Source organism: Notolabrus celidotus, chromosome 11, assembly GCF_009762535.1.
Source record: "Notolabrus celidotus isolate fNotCel1 chromosome 11, fNotCel1.pri, whole genome shotgun sequence".
Lineage (NCBI taxonomy): Eukaryota > Metazoa > Chordata > Actinopteri > Labriformes > Labridae > Notolabrus > Notolabrus celidotus.
Window position 1 is genome coordinate 24,675,431 of NC_048282.1, and position 14,691 is coordinate 24,690,121.

General features: G+C 41.0%; 1 protein-coding gene across 2 annotated transcripts; it reads right to left on the minus strand.

Moving 5' to 3' along the window:
• Window positions 1-2,733: 2,733 nt before the first annotated feature.
• On the minus strand, window positions 2,734-12,380 carry LOC117821382 (YTH domain-containing family protein 1-like). 2 transcript variants are annotated; one of them, XM_034695598.1, is made up of 6 exons: window positions 11,897-12,380; window positions 10,873-10,897; window positions 8,864-8,943; window positions 5,743-7,377; window positions 5,529-5,573; window positions 2,734-5,286 (listed from the first exon to the last, which is right to left on the minus strand). In XM_034695598.1, the coding sequence occupies exons 1-6, from the start codon at window positions 11,921-11,923 to the stop codon at window positions 5,260-5,262; spliced, it is 1,839 nt and encodes a 612-aa protein (XP_034551489.1). In that variant the 5' UTR covers window positions 11,924-12,380; the 3' UTR covers window positions 2,734-5,259. The 2 variants fall into 2 exon arrangements, with proteins under 2 accessions (XP_034551489.1, XP_034551488.1); XM_034695597.1 differs by having other exon boundaries at window positions 5,734-7,377; window positions 11,897-12,376.
• Window positions 12,381-14,691: the final 2,311 nt, after the last annotated feature.

A 14,691-nucleotide genomic window follows, 5' to 3' on the forward strand; every position in this document is an offset into this window, starting at 1 on the left:
CTGACTTGGTTTGAAGCCGAGCTGTGGCGCAGTGATATCAATATTTCTATGCGTGGAATCCAAAGAGACGCAGCGGAGGAATGTGGCCGCGCGCGTTATTGCTGCTGTAAGCTATAAATCGGCTTTAAGATTTGAGTGTCTGCATGCATGTGAGTGCATGTGTGTGTGTGTGTGTGAGCGTGTGCGGATGACTGTTGCAAAATCGGCTTTAGATTTGTGCATGTGTGTGTGTGACTGTGTTCGTGCGTGTACGGCCAAGCGCGCGCACGGAAACGGGAGCTGTACTTAAATCGCAGTCATGCAGTCTTGCATCCTCCTTGGCGGCAGCTGCTGAAGGTTTGAGCGCATGGGAGTCAGTCAGGGTGAGAGGCTTCTGGCTTGGCTTCATTGTGCACCCATCAGCAGGGTGAGAGGGAGACTTCTTGAAGGGTTGTCACTCTGCGTGTTCACAGCGGACCTTGATTTAATGTCCATACAATTAAGGCACGCGGTGAATGCCAAGAGAGGAATCTGCATAGCATCATGCTTCACATTTTTTATCTCTCCATTGTTTCATCAGGCCGCATGCTTCAGTTTTAACTGCTTTGACCCTTAATGTTACTGAAACAGGCCCTGGCTGAAGCTTTGACAGCGCAATGCGTACTTTAATTTGCAATTACAGCACGAAATGTTGTTACTGCGAGATAGTTAGAACATTTATTCAAGAATACAAAAAGCTGGTTTTCAATGATTTCAAATGACTGTTTTGTGTGACTTCTCTAAAATTGTGTACAAAGTCTCGCGCAGGATACGACGCAGAAAACAATTGGACTTTCGCCAAGTAGGGTCAATGCCCTATCTCCAAGTTTAACCAAAAATATCTTCCGAATTAATGAAAATTGATGTTATTAATTCCTAAATCTTCTATTTCTAGCGAAGGACTTGGCGGGAGGCTTGCTTCCTTTAAGTGCGCATTCTTATCTATATACCAAAATCCAATTTAATGACGGAAATATGTCAGTTATTTTAAAAATGGAGGTGCTAACCTGAGTGAAATTTAAAAAAAAAATCAATATTCAGATTTTAATTGCTGACTAAACTTAGGCACAGTTCAAAGCACTGTCCAAATATGACAGTCCAACGGTTTTCACAAAATGTTCCAGAGGCTCTGTGGACTACAGTCTCAGATTCATTTCAAATAAGTCTGTGATGAATTATTTCACAACCAGAACTAGGCCAACAGTTCCAGCCCACCACACCTTCTGAGTGTGTGTGTGTGTGTGTGTGCGTGTGTGTCAGAGCTTCGGCCTACAGCAGAGGCTGGGCTGCCTGAAGGGACACAAACTGACGGCGGCTGCAGTGTTTAGTCTGATGGAGTCAACATATAGAAATTTAAGTGATTCAATGCCACCTACAGGCTTCTTTATGACAACGCATGGTTGGAGCTGTAGCCTATAGAAGGCCATGGGACTTCATACTGAACCTTATAATTCAATAAACCTAAAGTTAAGCAGGACTCACTATTTATTCAAATTGCAGTGTTTTTTTATAACCATCACTCGTGTATTTAAATCCTGCTCAGTTATGTATGGTTTAATAGACAAACTAGAGGCCTTCAACATGTATTTTTGAATATAGATATAAGAACGAGGGCACATAATGTAGTCAAATTAACCACAAACAGGATTTTGAAAAAACCATAACGCCTAAACTAAAAATTCGTCTGAACATTTATTTAAATAAAAAAAAAATCTAAATCAGATAGATACATCTGAAATAAGATTCAAAAATTGAGCATAAGCATCTTTTATAATAATGTATTTTTAGAAATATATTTTGCCAGAGCAAGTGATATTGCAAGCCTTCAAAGAGGAACCTTATACTGTGATATTGTCTCTTTTTGTTTGATTCTTTGGAATAATGTTTCCGAAAATAAAGCCAGTGCTGCACTGATTTTCTCTGCTTTTTCTTGTGATTATTTCATGTGGAAATGTACATTGCTCTTGTGCCGAATTTGCACCATGAATCCAAAATTTGCAGACCTACAACTGATGTGAGCGATTTGAAAGATGTAAAGTTGATAAACTTCCCCTGGAGGGATCCTGACCATAAATAAGCCGCCCTGTTGATCTCGTAAAGACAAACACTGTCGGGAGCATAGAAATCATCATATGGGATCAAATGTAATTCTATCTTTAGAGTTTTACATCTCAGATAACCTCCCATCACCATTTCCTACTTACAGTGTTAAACTCCAGATAATGTTCTTCATGTCCCTATGTGGATTTGACATCCTACCAGCAGTTCTCTCCTAATCAGGACATCAGCACCACGGAGAGCTCCTGTCAAGGAAAGAAAAAAAATCTGACTGGAACAGCATGTGCAGAAGGCATCTCAGGACAAAGAGCTGGACTGATTCAAAATGTTTTAAACCGTAAGAGCTGCAGAGTTGAGTTAGACAAAAAAAATTCAAGTTTGTAATGTAATAAATGAAGCATTTAATACAGGACATCTTGATCTCTTACTCCTGTTGCATCAAATTCAGTTGTTAGACCACTTGAACCAGTGGAAACCGATACCCGTTTTCTTCTAGTGTCTAGTACTAACAGCTACAGTACAAGGGACTGAAGCAGTTTATAAAATGATTAACATTTTCAGCGACAGGGCTGACCTGCACAGTTTCTTCTCTTTGAGTAAGGTCAGTGGAAGAGACTGTTTGCTCAGTGCCAGAAAATACATGAGATCAAGACAGAGTAATTTCTGAATGGGTAGTTTATTAAGGCTTGATGTCTTCTATAAAGAATAACCCAGATAATTTTTTTGAACAAGTTAAGCCCACTACAACTGCAGTCTAAAAGATAATCAATGTCTAATATATCATGTCATTAATCCTTTTGTAGAGTAGATACATATATTTTGATGGCTAACCCGACATCGCTCTATTGCAACATACATTGTCTGACGATTATTAACGTGCACATCCAGCCCTGTTCTGTGATCACAACCAGCTCATGCTTCCTAAGGCAAAGACAGCTCGTCTTATGTGGCATCCTTTAGCTTCTCACCTCACCTCGACTCTACACTGGTCTGAGAGAGTGGCACCAGTGAAGGCAACCGTGTGAAGGGCCTTCAGCACATTGCTCGGATCAACCTAGCTATTGATTAGTGCAGGTAAAAAAAAAAAAAAAGAAGAGATGGAGAAGAGAGGATACTGTTAGAAGTCGTTCTCTGGATTACAGGGGATACACTGGCCATGAAAGAAAGAAATACAATGCAGCTCCACATTTCAGGAAACATGACTGAAGCATGTGATCACTCTAGTGACCTCAGCAAAGTGCAGTTCTTCTGCCATCTCAGCGGGGTAAAGGTTTGACAAAATCAAAGTAAATCATGTGACAGTACTCTAACACAATCTGAAAACAGCTAGAGAAAAAAAAGAGCTCAGGCCACATTATATTTAAACATTTGCAACCGTCGCTTTCTGTCTTTCAGTTGAAGTATTTCAAACAAAAATTGGAAGTTGGGATCGAAATATTTGGGAACGTAATGGTGACATAGAAACACAAAAATGCCAAAAAGGAGAAACCATTGCTTTTACATTTACAGCCATGTCTATTAGCAGCTTTACAGCAACTCTCGGCATCATGGTAACCTCACAATCCACAGAATATTCAAGCAGCTTCATACTTATCAGGAGAGAACCTGCTTAGCCCAAACGTGGACAAAAAAACAAACACCTGCAATCTGGCTGTGAAGGCTCTGAAATAACACAAGAAAAGACAAGCTGCAGGAGGAAGAAAAGGAGAAAATTCCCAGCAGACTTTCTACCAGATATACTGTATGTGGTCATGCACAGGCACACACACATCTCTGAGTGACTGTGTTTTTAATATCCAATCTTTTTTTTCTGTTCACATACCTGAAAGTATTTTACTGAATCATAATCAGTGTTTCAGTCTAGATCAAACTATTTTTGCAACAACAACCAAAAAACACACAGAAACCACATTTCATTCTTATTTTTTTCTTACTTGATAGTAAATCAGTTACATTAATTTTTAGGTTATACATTTTTAGGCTTTCTCCATGAATATATAGGCTCCTATGTTAAAGCTTAGCATTACGACCAACATGACAGACTTAGCAAATCCAAATTCAAGGAAAAACAAAAAACAAGAGGATTAAGACAGAATGATGGTGAATAGACAAAAACGTGAACCCTTCCCCCCGTTTCTGTGGAACAAAAAAAAAGCAAAAGCAACAATTCATTCAATGTAGTAGTTACATCATTAAGTATTTTTGATTATAAAACAATTTAAAAATGTTGGATGCGACAATTCTCTCAGACTGGGTTGCGTACACAAGCAGAATCTCCTGATGATACATACAAAAGACCCCTTCCAAGACAGACCTCGAAAAGAAAGCAAAGCAGAGGGGTGTGAAGGATGTCAATAGTACAATTTTTGACTTAAAATGGTGAGAGTTCTGGTTGTGGAGGACACATCTGTTATTTCTTTCCCAGAGGCCTTTGCATTTCCTCCTCAGAAATGTCTCGAGTCCTGTGTGACTTCACACTATCCCTGATTTCTCCAGCAGTGTCACTGTTTGAGCAGTTCTTTTGAGTCACCAATAATTAGAAAAAAAAAAAACATTAAGGCTCCAGAAAACAGGTTTCTGAAATGAAAATTGTCAGTAGTAAGCCAAAAAATAGAGATTTTGTAGATCTGAATGAAAAATAGATAAACCAGTGAAGTTTTATTATCCCACAGCTCCCAGTCCAACATTGCCTTTGGGATCCTCCAACCCTGTTGGCACATTAAACCTCTGAAGCATGGCAATGTTGCCCCCAAATGGACAAACAGGGGCAGGACACATCTGTTCCTGATTGTACTGAAATATAAAGTGGCAGATTTTTTTTTTCTCCATGGTGCAGTCAAACCCTGATTCGATTGGATATAGGTGGGGGTGGGGAGCAGGAGAGAGGAAACCAGTCTGGTGAGAGAAGAGTACGAGATGGAGCGGGAAGAAAAATAGTTTTAAAAAAAGACCCCGAACTAAAGAGTGTGGTGGCGTTTAGGTAATACATTAAATCAGCTTGTTATCCCTGCACAAGAAGTGGGTGGTACATGGGGCAAAAAAAGCACAAGTCTCGACAATGGCAGAGATTCACCAGGATTAAATAGAAAAAAAGTGAAGGGCTTGGTTGCATTTTCATATTCTTCTGTCTCTTAAATCAAAAGTCCTAGTGTAACTGTTGATCAAGCCAAGGATAAATGTCTTCTATTGTTTGTTCCTGTTTTGACGCTCCTGTTTGAAAGAGAAGAAATAATTACATTAGACACACAAGACTCATGAAACAGAAAAATTAACTGCAGAACATTTGGATGAACAGAGATCCGCACTGATCTATTTAAAGCATTGATCAAATACTGGACTAGCTAAAATTTCAGCTTCACTGTATCAACAACACAATCAAGAGAAATCATCTGACAGAAAAAAAACCCCGGAATACTCATGGAACAGTGAATGGCACAATGAACATGTTTTACCTGATCCAATCGAGAGCGGTTCTGTATCTGAGGAGGTTCAAAGGTCTGTCAAGAGAAGCAAATGTGAGGAAATAGGAAAAGAAGAATTAGACTCTCAGATGGAAACATCTAGAAACCATGAGCAACAACATATTTATTCCAATCAAAGCTTCCAAGAAAGTATTTGTGGTGTACTTTAGCCCAACAATCAGCTAACCCAGCCCACCTTTCGCACCTCCTCTTCTTCTTCCTGCCTCTTCTCATAATGGGAGAAGTCATCAAAGATGGAGGTGGTGTGTTTGTAGGTGGTGATGATCTTGAGCACCTGCTTGGCCTTCTCCAGAGGAACCTCCTGGGTGTCACGGGAGTTGGTCACTGGTTTGTTGTCGTTGTTTTCCAGGCGGATGTGGCGCAGTTGGCTATTAGGCACATCCTTAACAAACAACCAGTCCACATCAAACTTGCCCTTCCACTTGTCCTGTGCCCAAACACCCGCACTGGTACCATAGTCCACTGGTGAGCGCATCTCTGCCACGCCGCAGAAATGACCGCTGCCGTTGACACTGAACAGCAGGTACACGGGGCCCTTACTATTCATGGCCCGGAAGGCTGAGTCCAGCCGCTTGTTTCCATGCTCCGTGCTACACCAGATGGAGTACTTGATGGAGCGATGGATATCGTCCTCAGAGTAGCTCTTTATGATGAAAACACGTCCATTCTTCAGGCTCCACTCAAATTCCTTGGGGTTGTAGCTATGGGAGGCACGCAGCTTGTCTAGCACTGGGTGGGACTCTACACCAGGTCCCTGGCTTCCAGGAGCTTGGGGGCCACAGTTCCCACCACCAACCATACCCATCACACCACAACCGTCTTGGCCAGGGCCCCCCTGCCCATAGCCTTGGTTACGGTTACGGGGGGCAACCCAGCGGGTCTGGGGTTGAGGGGGCTGAGTTTGGTTATGGTAGGCTTGAGGTGGTGGCTGATGATGCTGGTGATGGGGGGGCTGGGGCTGTAAGGCCATAGGCTGCATCTGAGGCTGCAACATAGACTGGGGAAGGGGGGGCTGCATGGGTCCTTGCTGCATGGGGGGTTGAGGTGGCATTCCATGTGGCAGGCCGAGTTGCTGCTGCATTGGGGCTGTGGCTACTTTAGTCACCGGGCCCTTGTCCCAAGTCCCAATGTTCATGTTGTGTTTGATGGGTGGAGGGGGAAGAGCTCCCCCTGGATTGGGCATCCCTGGTTTCACCTTGGCTTTCAACTGCTGCGGCTTGGCGGGCTTACTGGCAATAGCAGCCCAGGAGGTGGGTTTGGGCGGGGGCATTCCAATAGGTGTGGCTCCGTTCCCTGTAGGCGCCACAGGAGGTCCACCAATAACAGACCCCACAGCCTTGACTCCTGACCCCTGACCCGTGACATCGCCTCCGATCTTCAAGCCAACCATACCCTGCTCCAGGCTGTTCATCCCGGGGGCTTTGTTGAGGGTGTCACTGTGAAAACCTGTCTGACCATCAGGCACGAGGGTGCCCCCGAGGGAGCTGGGAGGGTAGCTGTAGCTGCCTCCATAGGCTGAACTCTGAGTCTGCTGGCCCTGGGAGCCACTCGTGCCCCAAGCAGAGAAGGCAGGGTTTTCAGGGAAAAAGTTAAACCTGTGGGGATAGATGCTGCTTCCAAGGCCCCCTGGCTGGCCAAACACTGTGTCCGGCATGAAGTGATGATCTCCATTACTCAAGGGTCCATATGGGGTCAGGTATGGAATAGGGGGATCTCCACCTGTAGACCAGGGAGCCTCGCTGAGGGGATACGGAAATCCAATGGAAGGGGCGTAGTAGCTGGACAGGTAGGGGTCGGTGATGGACTGGTAGCTGTTGTTCTGGATGAGTGAAGGTCAGCAGAGCAGTTTTATTAGCAATTGATCAACAGTTTGATTTGATTTGCGTCTATCAATCATTATTATCTTGGCTTTTTCTTTATATAGAAGCAATATGGTATTTTCAGTTCAATGAAATAAGCTTGCATCAATTTTGTGTTTGTGCAGTTATTTGAAAGTACAGTAGTGATGAAAAGATGATACCTTCTTCAATTTTCATTGAACACATTTTTCATTTTTTATTTGTGCTGAACTGTGGTGCACATTTGAGTTCCTATATAATCTGTTTTATTACTTGATTGTGAACAAACTCATAGTCACAAAAATGTACAACCTCAATTCCCCAAAAGTTTGGACTCTGTGTAAACTGTTTAAATACAAAAACAGAATTTGATTGTTGTTTCTTTGACTACATTTAATTGGAGATGTGATGCCAGTAACACCCTGTTAACATCTGGAACCAAGGAGACCAGTTTCTGGAGTTCTAAAAGGGAAATGTCTCATTGATACAGGATTTCAGTTGGCTCAACCGTTTGGGGTTACTTTGTTGTATTTTAAGTTTCATGATGCACCAGATGTTTTCAGTGGGTGAGAAGTTGGGACAGCAGGCAGGTACCAGGACTCTTCTACTATGGAGCCACGCTGTTGTAAGACATGCAGAATGTGGTTGGGCTCTGACTTGCTGAAATATTCATGGTCTTGCTGAAAAAGGCATTGTCTGGATGGCAGCACATGTTACCACATAACCTGTATATATTGTTCAGCATTGATGGTGAGCTTGAAGATCACAAATAAATATCACAGCCAGCCATCCAGTATTTGTTTTCAGTCTTGTCCCATTTGGGTAAACAGATCTTTCCAGATTATCTGAATCTTTCGATATTATGATCTGTAAATAATGAAATCTTCAAATTTTATGCAGTTTTGCATTATCCCAAAATTGTTGAACCATTTGTGCGTGCAGTCTCTAATAGAGTGCTGAGCTTCCTCCCGCCTCTACTCCTGAGAGACATCCTCTCTAAATTTCCCTTTTTATACTCAGTCATGATACTAACATGTTGCAAAGTAACTTTATTAGTTGGTGGATGTTCCTTCATGTTATTTTTAGCATTACAGGACTTTTTTTAATGTATTGTTTTCCCATGTCCTAATGTTTTTAAAATATGTGTTAATCGCATCAAATCTAAAGTCCATTCATTTTTTCATAAAACAATCAAAAGGTTCAGTTAAACATTTAATACCTTGTCTTTTCAGTATTTCCAATGAGATAAAGGGTTGAAGTGATTTGCAAACCATCAAAATTTGTTCATCAACATTTTACACAGCGTTCCAATTTTTGGGGAATTGGGGTTGTACAGAAAAAAAATTATATCTAAGATACAAAACATGTATTATCTTCAACCATGAGGTCTAGTCTACACTTTATTAAACTCTAAATGAATACAGATCATTTAAAAACATTTCTTCATATATAGACATGCAGCTTTACCTGAGTTGATTGACCAGTGAGGTATGGCTCAAAGTCATTGTCATGGTGAGTCTCCTTCTGATGCAAAGAACCATTTTGCACTGTAGACAAACAAAATGACATTATTAATGTACATTTAAATAAATATGAATGTCAAGGTTCTGCTCTTTTAGGGCATGTATTATTGTAGTCTTTAAAGCTTCTAAGTTGTGTTGTATTTCAAATGGCCTGAGCTTGACTCAAATATTTACACTGTAAAATGAAAGGCATATCGTTTTGTCAGCTGCTACACAGCACACAACAGATAATGACATGTTGCTAATCAGTTATTCTAACCACAATAGCCACCTGTCAATACAGGTTTTGTATTGACAGGTGGCTATTAAGGTTTATATTTATAGAAGACATGATCATACATAAATGTAGTATTCCCTTCCGTCCTAAAAGTGAATCAGCCTTCGGCCCGCTGCCAGCCAGGCCTGTAGGTCAAAGTGAGACAAGCCCTTAGGTGTCACTTAGCCTCTTCCAGTAACTGCAGTGAATCAAAGATGACTTGAATGTCATGAAAAAACTATTACAAGGCCTTAACGAGACAGATGCTAACATTAATGTTTGTGGGAAACTGACAATGGACAACCACAGCATGATGCTGTCTGTACCTGTGTGCTACCAGTAATATCTGGATCCAAAGCAGTGCTTTCCAAATAAAATGTACCTCTGGAGTAAGGGGTGGGGTTGAGTCAAGAGTGAAACTGTAGCATTTTCCAAGCCGCCATGTTTTTTGGGCCAATAAAACCCCACAGGACTCTACCTTTATTTCAAATGGCACATTTAAGATACCTGTCCCACACTATGTTCAGGAGGAATCCTCTTTCAGTCCCTTGGTATAAAGAAGGTGCACATCATTATGCCATGAGGTTATAGAAAGAACCTTAAATTTGTCCATATTGTGGCACAGACATCATAAACATCTTTGTATCATTAATTTAGATGCATGGAGAAAGTACCTTCACCACAAGTTCCCTGCCATTTTAATGACATTCTGGATTTTCTATCATAAAATGTGTTCCACAATATTTGTAAAGTGTCTCATTCAGTTTATCAGACCCTAACAATTAAACTGTTTATGGTATACACAACTTTATGAATGCATAACCATAAAATAGCCTGGGGTATTTTTAATGTGTTTATTTTAAGGAAAAGTGATTTCCCTCAGATATATGGATAGATACTCAAACAAGTGAAATATGATGTTAAGTCTCACTTAAAACCAGGGGCGTCAAACTCATTTTAGTTCAGGGGCCACATACAGCCCAATGTGATCTCAAATGGACCAGACCAGTAAAATCATAACATAATAATCTATAAATAAAAAAAACCTCAGAATTTTTACCTTTGTTTATTGAAAAATGTACATTCTGAAAATGTTCACATTTAATGAACTATCTTTTTTACAAAAACAGCTGTTGTATTTTTTGCCATGATGAGTCTCATAGTGGGGCTGAATATGATATTATTTAAGCACTGAAACCTGCTGCGAACACACCAAACACACAGGTTACCCATTCACCTGACAGAGAGTGTAATGTTTAATGCAAAAGAACAGATAGATTGTAATAATGAAGAAGGTAAACCTGACTATTATGGACCCCCCAGCTCCAACATGAAGAGTTCGCTTGCTGGACAGTGTTGTATGCAGGGGTCCAAAAAGTCTATGAATTTCCACCGGATTTATGCCTCTGGCGGGCCGGTTTTGGCCCACAGGCCGTATGTTTGACACCCCTTGTTAAAACCTTTGCAAATCAAAAGGGATTTAAACTTTATCTTGTTTTCTCACTCAGTAGAGATGATGTGCATGATATGTAATTTTGTTTTTAAAAATACTGTATTGCATGACAATGGTGTGTATCAGATAGCGATTAGGAGTATGTGTGAAGTATATGTTATGCTGTAACTCTTGGCTGATGAAAAATGGGGGTCAGGCTGAAAAAAAATTCCAAAATTGTATCTCAATTGATGCCAAAACTCACCTTTAGATGCTTGTCCCTTTGATCTCTGCTTCCATAGCGGGCCATAAAGAGAAGGGAAAAGAAGACTTGATGGTTAATGTCAGTTCACTTTGATTTTCACACATAAGATTGGGCTGAGGAAACCCTCTCAAGATTCAAGAAAGCTCTAATGTCAAGTGAGCTCACACACACAAGGAATTTGACGTGGTGAATGGAACACTGGTATTTAACAACAAAACTAACTAACTAAAAATACTATCTGTACAAGAAAGGTAAAGAGGTACTTTCAAAGACATGAAACAAGTTAAAATTAGCCTAAACCAGAGTACACATGTAGTTGATAAATATAATAATGAGATATCTTAGGGAGTCATTCACAATATTGCAGGTTATCAATGTCTGGCTCAAAGGGTGACACAACTGACACAACCTCAACATGTAATCAAAGCTGTAAATATTAGCAGCTGGTTTAAAAGCTTGGTCCTCTATTTGGCTTTAAGTTTAATAAATTGTAACAGGAGATAATTTATCAACCAGTTCGCGTTGATGTTAGTGCACGCAACACAACTTCGCTAGCTAACGTAGTACTCTTAAAATGGCTTTTAAACACGCCACTGGCTCCAAATGCAGCTTATAACTTCATTTGTAATAATACACTGGATACATTTCGATCAGTTTGGACCCCCTTGACATATTCTGACACGTACAGTAAAAAGTTAGGCTTCATTGAATGACTTGCGTTAGCTTTAGTTTCATTCTTCCATTAGCATGTATTCAGACATAGGTGGGGAGTTTTCCTTGCTACGTTGGTGGCAAAAACTCATAGTCTCAGGAAAAGAGAAGTCTGATAATGATCCAAATGCTACAATACAGATGTCATCTTTCCCAAAATGTACAGTATAAACATTAAACTTGCTAGCTAGCTACATGCACCGGCTAACACTGGTGGCTAGTTAGCACTTCCGAGTAATAGCCATAGCCCAGTGAATCGTTAGCAGGTAGCTAGCTTGCAAGCTCTACAGGGAACATACACCGGCCTTCCTACCTGAGGGTCAATGCTTGTGGCAGACATAATTCATTAAGTAAGTCCCTGGATTCTCACAGAGCCTGGGCTTGTGACTGGATTCAAAGCCCCGTTCTCAGCTCAGTTACAGTTAGCTATGTGGCTCGTAGTTGCAGCAGCAGCAGCAGCAGGCTCAGCTGTATATTTTCCGCACGTATCCCAACTTCCACACTTCAAGTCTGTCGCCTCGGATACTCTGCCTGAAACAAAGCCAAGTCCTGGTACAGCTTTTTCAAGTACACGTTATGTTTCGCCAAGTGGACCTTTCGTGATCTTGATATTTTTATCCTTGGTCGCCTTTTTACTTTGTCTTAATTATTCCAGAGAGAGACAGCCCTCCTCAGTTACGTTAAAGCCCTGTACACTTCCCCAATGGCTGCTCCTCCATCCGGGCTTTGAGCCGCCGCTGTAGTTCACCTCCCTCCCCGCGGGGGGGCACAAGTTTTGGAGCATCAGTTCCAGTTAACGAAGTGAACAGAACTAATAATGGCTGCAAGGACATAATAATAAATGAACACAGCTTGTAAATAGTGACACTGACGTAAAACGTCTACTTTTACAGACAGTGGTAGTGTTTTCATTGAATGGGCGTAAACAACACCAGGGGCTATCAGCAAACTTTATGTCTGTAGTGAAGCAGTATGAATGTGAGACCAACTGTACGGTGGCCCTGAAGTGCAAATCACAACAGCAAATCAGAAAGTACTACAGCAATTCAGAAAACACAACAGCAAATCAGAAAACACTACGGCTCTTTCCGAAACCGCCTACTATACTAGCAGTATGTACTGATTTGGCCAGAACTCAGTATGTAGTAAGTAGTGAGTGGACAAGAGCAAAATCTGCACTATGCCAAAACTCCCAGGATGTCTACTGATTCGGGAACATTTCACAGTATGCATTGGACCAGTCTGCCTCACGTACTGTTTGCCACAATGCACAGCGCTCATTCTGCTTTTTCTTTTTCCTTCTTTTTTGACTGGAGGAAATCTGTTTTTAGGTGCTGTGAAGGTTATTAAATTACATATAAACCACTTGTAAACTTTTAAAATCATAAGTGATGCCAAAGAAGCAGTTTCTCTATCGGCTTCGCCGTTTTTTACTTCCGCTTTCTGAAACTGGAAATCCAGTGACATCTGACCCAGCGTACTGCAACACAGATCGAACAGAACAGCCATACTGCATACTAAATTCAAACGCAGTATGTAGTAGGCAATACCTACTGCCTACTACATTGGTAAGTAGTATGTAGCAGGCCGTTTCGGAAACAGCCCAGGGCAATTCAGAAAGCATTACGGCAAATCAGAAAACACTATGGCTGGTTCCGAAACCACCTACTATACTAGCAGTATGTACTGATTTGGCCAAAATTCAGTATGTACTGTAGTAAGTAGTTAGTGAACAAGAGCAAAATCTGCAGTATGCCAAAACTCCCAGGATGTCTACTGATTGGGGAACATTTCACAGTATGCATTGGACCAGTCTGCCTCACGTACTGTTTGCCACAATGCACAGCGCTCATTCTGCTTTTTCTTTTTCCTTCTTTTTTAACGGGAGGAAATCCGTTTTTAGGTGCTGTGAAAATTATCAAATTCCATATAAACCACTTCCTAACTTTTTAAATCATAAGTGATGCTAAAGAAGCAGTTTCTCTATCAGCTTCACCGTTGTTTCCTTCTGCTTTCCGAAACCGGAAATCTAGTGAAGTCTGGCCCAGCGTACTGCAACACAGATTGAACAGAACAGTCATACTACATACTAAATTCAAACACAGTATGTAGTAGGTAATACCTACTGCCTACTACATTAGTAAGTAGTATGTAGCAGGCCGTTTCGGGAACAGCCTATGGCAAATCGGAAAACACTACGGATAATCAGAAAACACAACGACAGTTCAGAAAACACTACGACATTAACCAAACCGGAAGATGTAGGTACCCTCGGGGGACATGACTCATCACATAGACATGTCCAATCAGCGACGAGTCATCTCCCCTGAGGGTACCTACTTCTTCGGGTTTGGTTAATGTCGTAGTTTTTTCTGATTTGCCGTTGTGTTTTCTGATTTGCCGATGTGATTTGCACTTCAGGGCCACCATGGCTATTAGCAAACTTTATGTCTGTAGGATCCCAAGGATGTGAAACAGTTTATCTGAAGCAGTATGAATGTGAGGCCTACTGACTTAAAAAAAAAAAAAAAAAACTAAGCATAAGTGTTGCCTCCTTTTAGTTTTGAAGCACCAGTCATTCCTTGTTTTGTTAAAGTCCATCATACAACAAGCACTTCGAACACAATCAATAGAGTGTAGTGTTTTAAACATTTCCACTTAAAAACTGATTCGTATTCCAATCTTGTTTTGTCATGAGACATTATCTTAATGCAATGCATGCAGTAGACATAACTGCAGAGTTCTCACCTGTAGTAAAACAAAACAGTTGTTACTCTATCTCACCACAAGGTGGCAACAAAGAAGCACTGACAATCCCCACAGAACTCTGTCAAAGGTCAATCCTTATCCATGGATTGACTTGACAGATTTTTTAAATTTATAGTCATCATTATAGATTGAAATACTATGGTTCGACACACAAAACAACTTTCAATCACAACAAAAAAATCTAACAAACACAAATTAAAAGTGCATATCTTGAGTATTCTAGCCTTCTGTATGATAGATTTTTACTTTTTGAAAAAGTTTCTGCAATCATCTTCAGTGAAATGTAATAAATCCAATCTGGGAGGGTGGTCCAGTGGGTCCTTGAGGACACAAACACCC